The following is a 13,892-nucleotide window of genomic DNA, read 5'->3' on the forward strand; positions in this document are numbered from 1 at the left end:
AAAAGAAAAGCTTTTTTTTTAAAAATGGGTTTTTATATAAATGGTACAATTTCAACTATTGTTTAAAGGGGTCAGTCTTCAAACGCATATAATTGTATATACAACAGTTTGATAGATAAAAAAAAAGTATAAAGAGAAGGGGGCAAGAAAGGAAAGAAATTGAACTGATAAAACATGCATAATAACAATAATTCATTTACACAGGCCAATGCTGTGAAAAGGGGGCGGGGGTGTGTAAACATACTGCAAAAAAATCAAGCTTGACGTTGTTAGGAGATTTCTCATAGATTACAGAATATAGCAAAAAATAGGATTTTCCTGGATGTAAATTTAATTTCAGTACGTTGACATAAGACACATATGCTTCCTGTGTAACATTTTTGTCAGCATATATCCATTACTTTATATTACAGGCGCTTTACTTTTTTTTTTCTTTTTATTTATTTAAATACTTGTAAGATGCAAATCAAAGGAAATACTTTTATTGTCACAGGAGGGTAATAGTAATAGAGAGATAGAGAGAAAAAAAAATTATAAACTTGTCTCATTACTAAATTCTATAAAAAAAAAAAGAGCCAGTGGTCTTGGTGAAGCTACTGTTCGCGAACTCATTCAACGTGGAGCTAATGTTGCAGTAAATTATAAATAAATAAATAAAATGTATAATAGCTAAGAAAAGATATTCTATTGCATAGATTTTTGATTTAAATGATGAAGGAGCGTAAGTGAGCTTTTATTGTTTACACTGCTTGAGTTTTCTAATTCGGTCAGATAGTGAAGAACTTGCAAAGGAATTAAGCCCTAGTGCATTTGCTGCAGGGAAAGTAGATGTAAGCTCTGAAGAGGATGTAAAGGCTGCTCTTCAAAAGACAATCGAGAAATTTGGTCGTGTTGCTGGTGTCATTAACTGTGGTGGCGTTGCAACTGCTGCCAAGATTGCTCGTCGTGGAAAATCCGCACACACAATGACAGTAGACTTGTTTGAATTTACTGTCCGTGTGAATTTGATCGGAACCTTCAATGTCTGCAAGCAAGTAGCCCAAGTGATGGCCAACCAAGACCCTTATACCGAAGATGGTGAGCGTGGTGTGATTATTAACACAGCTTCTGTTGCTTATCAAGATGGACAAACCGGACAAATTGCTTATTCTGCATCCAAGGGCGGTGTTGCCTCAATGACTTTACCTATGAGTCGTGACCTTGCTCCAACTGGAATTCGTGTAATGACTATTGCACCTGGTATCTTTGGTATGCTTAAATTAATATATAATGTCCTTGTTCTTTTCTAAAGCTTTTTTTTTGGAATAGAAACAAACATGAGTGCAGCATTAAATGATGCCGCTAGAGCAAAAATTATCAAGGACTCCATCTTCCCTGAGCGTATGGGTCGTCCTGCCGAATTCTCTATGCTCGCTTGTCACATTATTGAAAACGGATTCTTGAGTGGTGAAATCATTCGTCTTGATGGTGCCAGTCGCTTGGGCAAATTATAAATATATTTTTGATAAAAAGTTTCTTTTGCTTTTGACCTGTATGCAGTATTACAAAATTGATTGTTGCTGTCTGTTAAGTTTATTTTGAATATATTTACATTCCACTCACTTATTAAAGCTACATAAAATGTTCTATTTTATTTTTGAGAGAAGAAAAAAATAGGTGGCACTGAACGTAGCAACTATCGGTAGTGATTATCTTTCTTATTTGCTAAACATCTTTACATCTTTTTATAACATTAAAAAGACTTGAGTTCACTGTCAATAAACGCATAGTTTAATAAGCCAGACAAAAATTATAAATCAATGTGAGCAAATAATTCTGTAAGCTTCAATAGGAAATATTGTATTCTGCTTTGTTTATTACTAGTCCAATTCACTGTACATTATTTGCTTGCTGTACAACGCGTAACTACGCAATATGCATTTTTTCATGATCGCCGTGATATTAAAAATAAAGCACAGCTGTATTTACTCATCTCGTTTTCAACTGTATTTCTTCCAGTCAACATTCATGCAAGGAAACAAAGAATTCTTATTAAATAAAAAATTAGTGCCGTTTCATATTTTCATGCACCAAATACTTTGAAAAAGGAAGCGCTGCCAACATGTCATCGGATAAAATGGATTTTAGCCGTGAAAAACGCCTTGCTCTTTTTTATTTGATGTTTATAAATTAACCTTATTCCAAAAAGGGAGTAATTCTCAGCTTTAATATTTATAGTTACTCTCGCCCCTTTACACTTTCAATAGCTGATCTTGACAAGTAAAGAGAAAAAAGATATATCAAACAAAGAAGAAAAAAGGGCAACATTTTTAAATGCCAATAAAGTTAATCCAACTGAAAAGAAATCATAGGAAAAATACACCGTTGGATTTGCCACGCGAAAAAATAATATTAATCAGTAGAATGTATGATATCCTCTCCCTTCTTATATTTTGTATTCTAGAAGCAAACATTTGAAGAGAGATTTGTAAAAGCAAAATTTATTTCGTTTTGTATTTATGTAATAATGATTATTTAGCAGCAGAAATAGCCAAGTTAACTTTCGGTGGTACTTTAAAACCAAAAGATTTTGCTATTTTGGCAAGATCAAGCTTATTGACATCAAAAATTGATTTTAAATGGTAGGTTGCATAAGATTGCAAGTAAGATCTAAAGGCATCACGAGCGGATTGGTTGAGGTAAAAGTTCTTTTCAATTAGTTGTTCAAGCTACCAATGGATTATTAGTAATCAAAATTTAGTAAATATATTTCTCTATTATTTACCTGGCTTTGTACATTGGCAATTTTACTAGTAGGGAATTGATATTCATTCAAAGGAACCTTGGCCTCTTTCAAGTATTTCAAAAACCCAGTCTCTGTTGGTAACAAGAAAAGCAGACTTCTTCCTTTACCTCCGGCACGAGCGGTACGTCCAACACGGTGAATATAATCACGAGGATCATCAGGAGGATCAAATTGAACGATCCAGTCGACATCAGGAATATCTAAACCTCTAGCCGCTACATCTGTACATAACAAGATACCCTTCTCTGCATTACAAAAGTCGAAAAATGTTGTAGTACGTTTTTGCTGCTTTTGACGACCGTGTAATTCCATGACGGGAACATCAATATAGTTTAATAATTCAGAGTAGTATTTCACGGCATTACAACTAGAAAAGAATACAATCACTTTCTTCTTTTGATTCTTTCGCAAAAAGGTAAAGAGTAATAAGAAACGCTTGTCTCCATCTACTGTCACAAATCCTTGTTCTAATCCATCTGCTGTCGAGGTGTCTTTTTGTTCGTCAACGTTGATATAAACTGGATCTCCCTTCAAAGAAAGCTTTGCAAGATCTGAGACCTTATTCGTTTGTGTTGCCGAGAAGAGCATGCTTTGACGTTCTGTAGGTAATATCTTGAGGATTTGTTTCATTTCTTCTTCAAATCCAATCTCTAATATACGATCTGCTTCATCAATCACAAGTGCTTGTAATCTATTGAAAATGAATCCTTGTGTGTTCTATAAGAGTATTGTTAAATATTGTATTTATGTACCTCTTTTCATCACCCTTTATTTACCTGTAAATGATCCAAAAGTCTACCTGGTGTAGCGACAAGTAAATTGACACCCTTCATTAACTTGTCAGATTCAGCTTTTCTGTTTGCACCACCGATAACAATACCATGCGAAATTTGAACATATTTACAAAGTTCTTCAACAACCCCATAGATTTGGATAGCTAGTTCACGAGTAGGAGACACAACAACAATACCTGTACCATGTCTTGATTTGAACTTTTGACGGACTAAAAGTTCAATAGCAGGAATTAAGAAAGCCAATGTCTTTCCAGATCCAGTCTTTGCTGCTCCTAATACATCTTTGCCTTCCAAAAGAGCAGGGATAGTCTTTGCTTGAACTTCGGTCATTTGAGTAAAGCCCATTTCTTTGATAGCCTTCTTGATATCATCATTACAGTCCAAACTTTCAAATTCAAGGTTAACTTTTTCTTCAGCTATATAGCAAATGACTTTAGTACCCTTTTCCTTCAACAGATCTAGATCTCCTCCTTCCCCTTTCTTTTTTTTTAATACCTTTTTCAGATTCTTTTACTGCATTTTCTTCCTCTTTAGTCACAGGTTTGGTTTCTCCTTTAGCTATCTGAAGCTTCTTCTTTTCTCTCTTCTCTGCGTGAGAGCGTTTACGCTTTTTGTTTTCAACTGCTGTTGCCATTACAAATTTACTGGATAAAAAAAAAAATAAATCTACAGAAATTCAAAGAAATAAATTAGTGTGGCTTGGTAATGTGACTTTTCTTTTATTCATGCAAAACAATCAAGTAAACATGTTAAAAGTTCAATTACATTGTAAAACAAATGCCTCATTGGCACTTTTTATTTTCAAAGCTTGATTTAATAACCATTGCTTGGTGATAAAACAAAAAAGATTTTGCAGACATGCGAAAGAAAATAATATTCGTTTCAATGATTATAAATCGCTTGATTGACAATAGACAAGTAATTGATTATTAATTCAGTAAAAGTTTGTCTGCGATATTGCCAAGGCATAAAGGCTTTGCAAAGTTTTCAAATTGTAGGTTTTTATGGAAGTCGATTCTAAAATGCAGGATTTTTCATGAAACTCAAGCAATCAAGAGCGCAAGATTACCAGTACTACTTGCTATTGATTGTCCTGTAATGTTTACAAGCATAAAGCTGATTGTCTTATAATTCGATGGTTGTTATTTAAGTATGCATTGAAAAATTTGCCTTCTCTAAACCTTTTATTGCTCATGAATGTTTCTTTTGTTACGTTAGAGGCTTGGAGTATTTTAAATTCTACTCATCAATGAGCCAGTCTCAGTAGACGAGACATAGGGAGTCAAAATAATCAAACTTTGGATAACTTGGGCTATTTCAAAGAACATCATTTCTTTTAAAAGACTTATTGCAACTTTTTCACTAATAATCTGGGCAAACATGGGCTGCAATGCGAAGAGAATCAATTGCAGACTACTTATCCTGTTTCATCAGATATCAAATTAAAGGCATAGATCAATGATATAAAAAAAAGGAGAGCTAAAAATGGAATCAAGCTAAAGACAGGCATGTGGTTATTATGCTGTTTGATAAGCAACAAATTTGGTGAACATCCAAGATGTATCTATATGATGAGTTATGAATAATAAATGCTAGCTAAGAAAAAAGGATGGAGAAAAATGGATATTCGTTAATGAAGTCATTCCTTAGATGGTGGGAATATATGGCATTTTTTAAAGGAAAATTCCTAATTGTAATAATAAAATTGTTTATGTAAAGAAATCATTTGTGATAGAAAACACACCGATTATTTAGAGTACAAATATCGTTTGGTCTTTTTAAAGAGATAAAGAGTCTTGAGAATCAGACGGCTGAAATTTGTGACTTACTAGAAAAAAACAAGCTTATTTATCATGCAACTTTTCTTGGGATAACACCAAACAAATTTATAGGTCAAATAGAAACTTTATAGTACTTGTCTTAATCAGATCGTTTTTTTTTTTTTTTTTTTTCTTGTTTTCAGCAAAGCACCTTCCTGAGATCACAAAATTCGGTTTTAAATAAAAAGTGTGTGCTGAAATTATATTACTTAACAATTTGTATGTTGGCATATATCCTATTTTGTATATAATATAAATGAATACTTAAACCATATTGTTCTCCCCTATTAATTGCTCTCCTTACTTGTTTAGATACATGATTCATTACAACACACGATCTTTTTTGTTATTATCGCTTGCGATAAGGTTTAAAAAATTTATTGAATGTGAATATTACAAAAAGGATATTGAATTAAGTTTTATACAATGCACTCAAACAACTTCTTTATCTTCCTCCCATCATTGCCTTAAACTCTTCAAAACTGATTTTTCCATCACCGTTGCTATCTGCTTCTCTAACCATAGCATCCAATTCCTCTTCTGTTAAGCTCTCGTTTAGTGATGACATAACTTTAAGTAATTCATCACGATCAATGACTCCATTTCCATCTGCGTCAAAGACTCTATTATAAACCATCTCACTCAATAACCCATTGCTATCCAGTCAATAAAAAAAAACTTACTTGAATGCTTCTTGAAGATCATCTGCATCATTATCAGTCTTCAAGTTCTTTACAAGGCTGAGGAATTCACTAAAATCAATATGACCATTCCCATCTACATCAACATCATTTACCTACGACTGGTTAGCATAGAAAAAAAAAGTATTGTAGTTATTTATACCATGTCTTGAAGTTCGGCTTCACTAGGATTCATACCGAAAGAACGAAGAACGATGCCAAGTTCGGTAGCACTAATACTACCATCTCCATTTTTATCAAACAGTTGAAATGCTTCACGATATTCAGCTATTTGTTCTTGTGAAAGTTGATCACTCTATATTATAAGTATTGTGTTAAAAATAAAGGAATCTCAAGAGATGAATATTTGTGAAAGCTTTATGATATGCTTTTTATATATAAATATCATATAGGAAAAGAAGCGGAAGAGGAAAGGGTCACTTACCATTATGAGTTTTGTTTTATAGAAAAAAAGAAAGAAAAAAAAAAAAAAGTTCAATTACTGCTAATTAATTTTATATTTATATATTTACTTACCCTTTTTTTTGCCTTTTTTGGATTTTTTTTCTTTGATGAAAATTGGAATATAAAGGAATCATAAAGTGAAAGAGCGGATGAAAACTTCTTTTATAAAAGATCAAAAAAAAACCTTTTGTTTTCTTTTTGCTAAAAAAAAAAGTGCAGCTTCAGTAAGCAAGTTCTCGTACGACGTTACACAGCCAAATTACCCTTGTTTTCATATTCAAAGCTGAACTGAAAGGCACTGCATAAAAAATGCGCATAATTAAGCTTGTATGTGAAGAATGTTAAAAATTTTATATAAATAAGCTATTTGAAAATAAGAAAAAGAGAGTAATTATAACAATGAAATTCTTTGCAACAACTATTGCCTTGGTTACATTACAATCCGTCTTGGCTGACCTCTTGCCTGAGCTTGGTTCTAATGCCCCCACTCAAATTCATGTAAAAGACAAGCTTATACCACCAGCTGGCCATGACTTATATGACGTATTCTATGCCAAAGGAAACCGTATCTATCAATGCAACCCAGAAAAGAAGGGGTTTCAGCACTGGTACAGTGTTCAAACACACGCCTTTCTTTATCCTACGAAGGATAGACAAGCTCCTTATGATGTATTTGGAACTGAAATAGGTCAATTGTCCATTGCTCCTTTAAACGGTGAAAATCAAATGTAAAAAAGCTTAAATACTCTTTCAATATTTTAAACTTACTTTATGTAAAAAAAAGGTCTAATCCTTTGGACACTGTTGCAGTTATGTATTATTACCCAGATGGATCTTGGGCTGGTTCTTCTAGACCCATGGCTACCACTTCAATGGATAAGGGACTTGCTGAAAGAATCCGAGCTCATCATTTAGATGATCATCTTGTGAGTGTTTCTAAAAGCACAGTGGATGGTTACATGTCTCATGCCAAATACATTGTACGTCTCAACACGCTTGATGGTACCCCTCCTCCAGCAGAAGAGTGTACGATCAAGGGAACGGTGATCAATAAACCCTTCACGGCTTACTTCATGCTCTATACCGATTCAGATGGTATTGTCAATTTGGCAAAAGAAAAAGTTGTTTGGGATAAAATGGTTGAAGAATACAAACCAAAATAAGTAACTGTGTTTATCTAATTTTTAAAAATAATCCTACTTTTAAAAAGCAACAGTACATGAACTATAATTGAATAAATTTCTTAAATTCTTTATTTTTTTTTTTTTTTTTTTTTTTTTTTTTTTTTTTTTTTTTTTTTTTTTTTTTTTTTTTTTTTTTTTTTGTTTGTAAGGTATAAATCTTTTGTTTCCAGTTCAAATGTAGCAAATTCGATCAGGTATGAGAAAGAAGTCTACAGTAGATTACTTTTGTAATATTAAACACATTGGTACCATTTCTCATAAAATATCGAATATGCATATAAATCCTATCTTTTTTTTTACAGCTAATCATGCTTGAACATTCAATCCTTCCACTTTCAAATCAAGGTTTTCTTAAGCACACTTTAAGTTTTACAAAGAAGTTTATGCTTTTTTTGAATTTTAATTTGGTGGATTACGCGAAACTAAAATAAATGCTTTAATACAGTCATTCCCTGATTCTTTTCGACAAAGCATCTAACCAGTGGATCAGCACAGTCAATCACAGGCATCAGAGCCTTCCATCAAGTTAAACCATATGTCCTGAGCTCAAGTAGCGGCCAGGAAGCGAACATCTCCCATACATGCTACTTTAGACTATGACTCTCACAACTCTAAGCAAAACAAAGTTATTCATTCTAAAGTATGGAGAGCAGAACACTCTTCGGCTAGTGTCCTTCTGGACATGACTGGTGGGTCTGAATCATCCATTCAACTGATACTCTTAATTGAGAAATAATATTCTTCATGAATCACAGTTGCAGCTACCAAAGAAGGCAGTTGAAGGATCGCTGAAGTCAACTTTGGTCCAATAGATGCTGTCATTGACCACATTCTCAAAGACAGTATTAACGATGTGGCTTAAAATCCAAGGTAGTAAGGTATAAATTGTGTAAACTATTTACTCTGGATAGCACAAGGGATATCTACGATAGACAGTGCAAGTTATTAGCTTGAGAGTTTTTTGAGTGACCTCATATGACATTAGGGAAATCATCAAGATGAATACGACAGTCTCTGAACAAGATACTTTTGATGTTTAGTATCCAATTTTCAAACATTTTGTTAGCATGAATAGTTGTATTCAATTGAAGAAAGGAGGAACTGTGACCCTATCAAGCACAAAACAGAAAAGGCTACTTTATCGTGGTGAACGGTCGGTTATTGGCTTCAGAGTTGATTTCGTGATCTTGCATGATTATTGGATTCTATGTTTCTGTACAGAAGTTGGGTCTGGTGTTTCCAAAAGATATGTTTGAATTGTCAAAGTTTAATGGCACTTTGTTCGCCATCAATACTTTGGTGGTAGGATGAAACAATATCACTTCAATCCATATTTATTAACTTTCTCTAAAATAGTTGAACATTGAAAAGCAAGCTAGCCCAGTGCAAAACCACCACAATAATGTTGACCTGCCAAAGACAAGAGTAATGTCGGATGTAGAACAGACTCAAGGCATATCAAAATCCTATGTTTGTTTGTTTTTGTCATAAACAAAGGCTAACGGATTTAATAGAAATACTTTGATTTAAAATTGGTTTACAAAGATCTCCTTTGACTATAAATAAATTTGCTACTGAAAGTATTTGTTTTTATCCTTATTTTTTATTTTTAAGGTTTTATAAAAAGAGTTGCTGAAGCTTATACATGATTATCTGAAATAATGCCAACTTTGCTGATCTTATTGTACAACTCTCTACAGACAAACTTTTTACTACATCTTTAATTTTAATAAAGTAAACCCACAATAATATGAAATAAGAATATATAAATATCTCCCCTATAACCAACTGTGAATCGATATCTGGTTAGATCAAATGAAAAATTAAATAACTGTAGTAACAATTGTGTCCTCTTCATATGGTACAAGGACACTTTAAATTTCACCAAACAATCATTCAACCTTTTCCTAAGCAATAGCTTAGAGTGGATTGATTGTAATTGTATGTTTTTCATCGACAATGCTTGTGAATACATGAAGAAATCGAAGGAAGTCAGTGGATACAATTCTTCAACAAATCGTGAAAGGGTTGCCAATGTGGAAAATGACATAAATAGACAACAATGTGCCTATAAATAAAAGATTATTTCCTTTGTAAACGATAAATTGGTACATGGCATTGTTCTACAAAATACAGACATTGCAATGTTGCATATGTGAAAGATCACGTTTACAAGGAGCCTTTTGTATTTAGCAAAAATCAAAGTCCAATAACGAATTGCGCATACCATTTTACAGTTTCTCACAATTCACCAAACACTCAATTTTTTCTAGAACCTGATTCTAAAAAAGCAAAACCATTTTAAACTCAGTCAAAACGCTCTAGAAATACTTGACTTAAAAGCGAAACAGCTGCATTTTGTATGGTTAATGAACACATGAAAGCCAATGGGTTGGCTTAGAAAATAGCCTCGAAATGAATCATTCACTTATTTTATTACTTTCTCCTTTTGGCCTAATCAGTATGAGATGATGATTAAAGGAAGCTATCATGTATGTGCTTAAGAATTTTAAAAGAGAAAATAAGATCAGTCAATTTATTTTAACCCATTCTTGATTAGAACCAAAAAAAAAGGGGGGGAGGAGGTAGAGGAAAGGCGCAATGTAAAGACAGGTGTAATGTAAAGATAGGTACAACGATTATGGCATAAATGCAGCTATCCGTAAAACAAATTAACTTTTAGGGGCTATAAAAAACCTTTTTTTTTTGTTTTATTTATTTTCTTTCTCTTGTTTCTATTTTAATTCAACATGAGGTCTTGGAGAACTTGGAGCCTTGTATTTATATTTATATTTCTAACGCTCAATGTTGTTTACTGGAGATCAACATACTTTAAAAATTTGGCTTGTAAAGATGATTGCCCTACTGTAAGGCTTTATCAAATAAAATTGCCTTTATTCATTTTATTTATTAGGAAGAACAATTTGAAAACCTGCCAAATGAAGCCTTTCCTCCTATGCCACCTCCACCACCTCCACCACCCCCACCCATGATGCCACCTCCCCAACCCATTGTACCTGTTATTCCAGAGGCTGTATTGACCGATTATGTTACAGTGAACTCTCAACCATTGCATGAACCTGTGACGCATTATCCTGGTATTTTTTTTTTTTTTTTTGTAAATTAAAATACAATTTATAACCTGTTCCAAAAATAGATTCACACGAAGCTTCCAGCCAGGATCTTCATACGCTTGCTCCCACAGCGGACAATACGACATTTAGATTAACTGGAAATGGATTAGCATATGCTACACAGGATGAACTTTGGCAAGTGGGCGTAGTAAGTTGTTAATTATTTATATAAATAATCGGACTAAAGGAGAAACTAGTTAAATACTAAGCCAGATGTATTGATCGTATCTAATGGCAATTATATTGACGTTAAAAATCATTATCACAGAGAACATCGAATCTATACTCTGATGAAATGGATTTTACGGGTGCATAGAAGAGACCCAAAGAGAAACGTACCTCTTCTCATGGTGGATGCCGGTAAATAAGAAAAGACAGAAAAGAAAAGATGCTGATTCAAAAAAAAATAAAAGGTTCAAACCATGGATTGTTTTCACTTATTGCTGGCTCAAGTGGTGCTCACACCATTGCATTTGAACCTCAAACTCATTTACAAAGTAAATCATACAGTTATGGAAAAAAAAAAGACAAATTAATGTAGTTTAGGTATTATTAATATGGCATCCAGGTTAAACGGAGTATCAAGTCGATTACGCATATTACCCTTTGCTGTCTTGGATCAATTCAAAAAACTCGGAATGACGAAATTCGAAATAAATGATGGCGGTATTGGGTCCCTGGATTATAACTCACCTCATGCTACCATCACCACACACACCATTCGACTCGACAGTTTACCCGCCTTGGATCGTCTGTTCGGAGTCGATCGGCCTTTGGTGGGGTTGAATGCATTAGGGCCAGATTATGTGAAGCTTGTAGAGAGCCATTTGGATAAAGAAATATCAAATATGGTCGACCCCAAAGGCCTTCTCCTCCGTCAACCTGTTCATTTCCTCAAGATTGATGTCGAAGGATTTGAGGTGCCTGCGCTCAGATCGGCTGCCAGATTGTATGAATTGGGTTTGATCGAGAATACTGTGTTGGAATTTGGTCCTCCAAGTCGCTGGGATGTCACTGTCCAGGGATATGAACAAATGGATTTAGCCGAGGTAAGAAAGAAGACGATGAAGGATGCCAAGGATGTGCTCCATAAGGCTGTCAGTGATTGGGATCTAGAGATTCGATTGCTGCCTGCCGAGGGTTGGGAAAAGACAGTACGTTGGATGATAGAGCATGGTGTAGACGAAAGTGGAGGTGACCCAGAACGAAACAAGGTCGTCAAGAAATTGATGGCTTGGGATTTTGATGATTTACCAAAGGATGGCGATGAGTTTGAAAAGGAATTGGAGGCTAAACACAACTTGGTGACTGAATTCATTCGATTGCCAGAACGTTTGATTGACGCTTATCTAGAGGATTCTCAGTCAATAGGTGAAATGTATTTGTGGTTTACTAAAAAGAATAGTCAATCGCTTGTGTTATCTCGTGTGCAGTCTTGAATTATATGATTAATAAACTATAAAAAAGAATTTCATGTATATTATCTCATGAGCTCGTTTCGGATAATATGTGACATGTTTCTGTCACTATTTTTAGTATAGATTATTTTTTGTTTGTCAAACTTTGATTTTTATTTAAATTATCAGTGAGGATAAGTGATATTCTTAAAGACACGAAACATCTACAGTTTTACTAAAAACACCTTCTATGTCCCTCAAGTTCCACCACAAGTACAAAACAAGCTTACTCAAAACTAAAAAATTAAAGTTATTGACGTGGGAATAAGTCAAAGGTGGACTGGTAAGAAAGTGAGAGATTGTCATAGAAACACATGTCCCTTTTCAAGCACTGTAAGTTGTAAACTGTACTTTATACGAATACTTTTTTTTTTGTAATATTATTTTATTGAAAGTTATTTAATAAAAGAAATGAAAGCCACACGTCATATTGAGTGGTATGCTTTAATGTAGACTATGATGTCGAAGTTTGTCAAAAGTGGTTGAAACAATTTGTTGTGGTAAAAATGGGGTTCCATCGAAAACATAACGCCAGTGTGCTCGCCAGATGTATAGTAGAGCGTGTGAACAGATCCTCAGTAATCGTGTATTATCTACAAAGTCAAAACGACTTAAGTTTCTTAAAATGCTTTCAACATCTTCGGGATGAAACTCGAGATAAGGTGCAAATCGAGATAGGACTCCGTGCCATGCGGATCATTTGAATGGACAATGAATCAACAGGTGGTTAATGTCTTCCAGTGGATCATGGCATAAGCTACAAGTAGTAGGGACAGTAGGATCAAACCGAGATATAGATGCGTTACAATGAAGCTTGTTGTATATGAAACGGAACCAAATTGTTCTAGCTTCAGGAAGGATCTTCAAAGACCAAAACTGTTTCCACTTGGGAGGAGGTAAAGTAGAAAGTGAGTAGTTTATACGAATACTTGCAATATTTTGTTTTATTTGCAAATATTAAAACTCAACAAAGTTTATCTTGTCAAAAAGCGATGTTTTTTTTTTTATTTTCAAAGGACTGGTTTTACAGTGCCTCAGCACCAATGTGCGGTTTTTAATAGTCTGCCCGTGGCATCCACACTTCATCAGAGAAACGTTACCTCATGTACTTCGACTGTATGCCGTATCTGTCATAGTGATGTTGAAGACGCATTTTATTTTGTGATAGGGTGTCCGCTGAAGTGGCAGTTCTGGTCCTCCGCGCTATCTTTGTTTTGTCTGACAGATCAATTTCCTGAATCAACCTCTGTGTGGTCCGCTCTTGCAACGCTTTCTTCTCCTAAGAATCGGTATACAGTTTGCCCAGATTATATTCGCCCTTTAAGATTTATCTTTTTATCACTCTGGAGATTTCACTGGCGTTGTGTTCTCAATGGCACTCTCTGGTCATTGTCAGGATCTATGAATTTTTTCCAGCAAGACTCCAAGCTTTTGTTTGAGTCATCACTTGTAATGGAATTTCAATTGTTCAATAAAATTTAAGGTTCCTGTCATGTTTATCTATCGTGACTATTAGTTTATACAATTGTGCATTCCCTTATTTTGGATCTCTTTAAACAACCATCTATTGCAG

General features: G+C 34.2%; 8 protein-coding genes across 8 annotated transcripts; 6 read left to right on the forward strand and 2 right to left on the reverse strand.

Moving 5' to 3' along the window:
* Positions 1 to 459: 459 nt before the first annotated feature.
* RO3G_10340 (uncharacterized protein) lies at positions 460 to 1,493 on the forward strand (the record flags this gene model as incomplete). The annotated part of the gene is made up of 5 exons (XM_067664925.1): positions 460 to 497; positions 574 to 634; positions 696 to 721; positions 776 to 1,248; positions 1,309 to 1,493. 5 exons carry the CDS (start codon positions 460 to 462, stop codon positions 1,491 to 1,493), a joined length of 783 nt encoding a protein of 260 aa, XP_067521026.1.
* Positions 1,494 to 2,510: 1,017 nt separating this feature from the next.
* On the reverse strand, positions 2,511 to 4,213 carry RO3G_10341 (ATP-dependent RNA helicase HAS1; the record flags this gene model as incomplete). Its single annotated transcript, XM_067664926.1, has 4 exons — positions 2,511 to 2,708; positions 2,765 to 3,502; positions 3,562 to 3,995; positions 4,075 to 4,213. The coding sequence occupies 4 exons, from the start codon at positions 4,211 to 4,213 to the stop codon at positions 2,511 to 2,513; spliced, it is 1,509 nt and encodes a 502-aa protein (XP_067521027.1).
* A 1,631-nt stretch (positions 4,214 to 5,844) lies between these two features.
* RO3G_10342 (uncharacterized protein) lies at positions 5,845 to 6,527 on the reverse strand (the record flags this gene model as incomplete). Its single annotated transcript, XM_067664927.1, has 4 exons — positions 5,845 to 6,022; positions 6,083 to 6,195; positions 6,243 to 6,395; positions 6,525 to 6,527. 4 exons carry the CDS (start codon positions 6,525 to 6,527, stop codon positions 5,845 to 5,847), a joined length of 447 nt encoding a protein of 148 aa, XP_067521028.1.
* A 416-nt stretch (positions 6,528 to 6,943) lies between these two features.
* RO3G_10343 (uncharacterized protein) lies at positions 6,944 to 7,707 on the forward strand (the record flags this gene model as incomplete). The annotated part of the gene is made up of 2 exons (XM_067664928.1): positions 6,944 to 7,272; positions 7,329 to 7,707. 2 exons carry the CDS (start codon positions 6,944 to 6,946, stop codon positions 7,705 to 7,707), a joined length of 708 nt encoding a protein of 235 aa, XP_067521029.1.
* Positions 7,708 to 8,976: 1,269 nt separating this feature from the next.
* RO3G_10344 (uncharacterized protein) lies at positions 8,977 to 9,219 on the forward strand (the record flags this gene model as incomplete). The annotated part of the gene is made up of 2 exons (XM_067664929.1): positions 8,977 to 9,030; positions 9,085 to 9,219. 2 exons carry the CDS (start codon positions 8,977 to 8,979, stop codon positions 9,217 to 9,219), a joined length of 189 nt encoding a protein of 62 aa, XP_067521030.1.
* A 1,259-nt stretch (positions 9,220 to 10,478) lies between these two features.
* On the forward strand, positions 10,479 to 11,178 carry RO3G_10345 (uncharacterized protein; the record flags this gene model as incomplete). The annotated part of the gene is made up of 4 exons (XM_067664930.1): positions 10,479 to 10,595; positions 10,643 to 10,826; positions 10,886 to 11,010; positions 11,131 to 11,178. The coding sequence occupies 4 exons, from the start codon at positions 10,479 to 10,481 to the stop codon at positions 11,176 to 11,178; spliced, it is 474 nt and encodes a 157-aa protein (XP_067521031.1).
* A 532-nt stretch (positions 11,179 to 11,710) lies between these two features.
* Positions 11,711 to 12,301, forward strand: RO3G_10346 (uncharacterized protein; the record flags this gene model as incomplete). Its single annotated transcript, XM_067664931.1, has 1 exon — positions 11,711 to 12,301. One exon carries the CDS (start codon positions 11,711 to 11,713, stop codon positions 12,299 to 12,301), a length of 591 nt encoding a protein of 196 aa, XP_067521032.1.
* An 825-nt stretch (positions 12,302 to 13,126) lies between these two features.
* RO3G_10347 (uncharacterized protein) lies at positions 13,127 to 13,801 on the forward strand (the record flags this gene model as incomplete). The annotated part of the gene is made up of 2 exons (XM_067664932.1): positions 13,127 to 13,215; positions 13,336 to 13,801. 2 exons carry the CDS (start codon positions 13,127 to 13,129, stop codon positions 13,799 to 13,801), a joined length of 555 nt encoding a protein of 184 aa, XP_067521033.1.
* Between the last annotated feature and the right edge of the window lie 91 nt (positions 13,802 to 13,892).

Source organism: Rhizopus delemar, genomic scaffold, assembly GCF_000149305.1.
Source record: "Rhizopus delemar RA 99-880 supercont3.8 genomic scaffold, whole genome shotgun sequence".
NCBI classification, from domain to species: domain Eukaryota; kingdom Fungi; phylum Mucoromycota; class Mucoromycetes; order Mucorales; family Rhizopodaceae; genus Rhizopus; species Rhizopus delemar.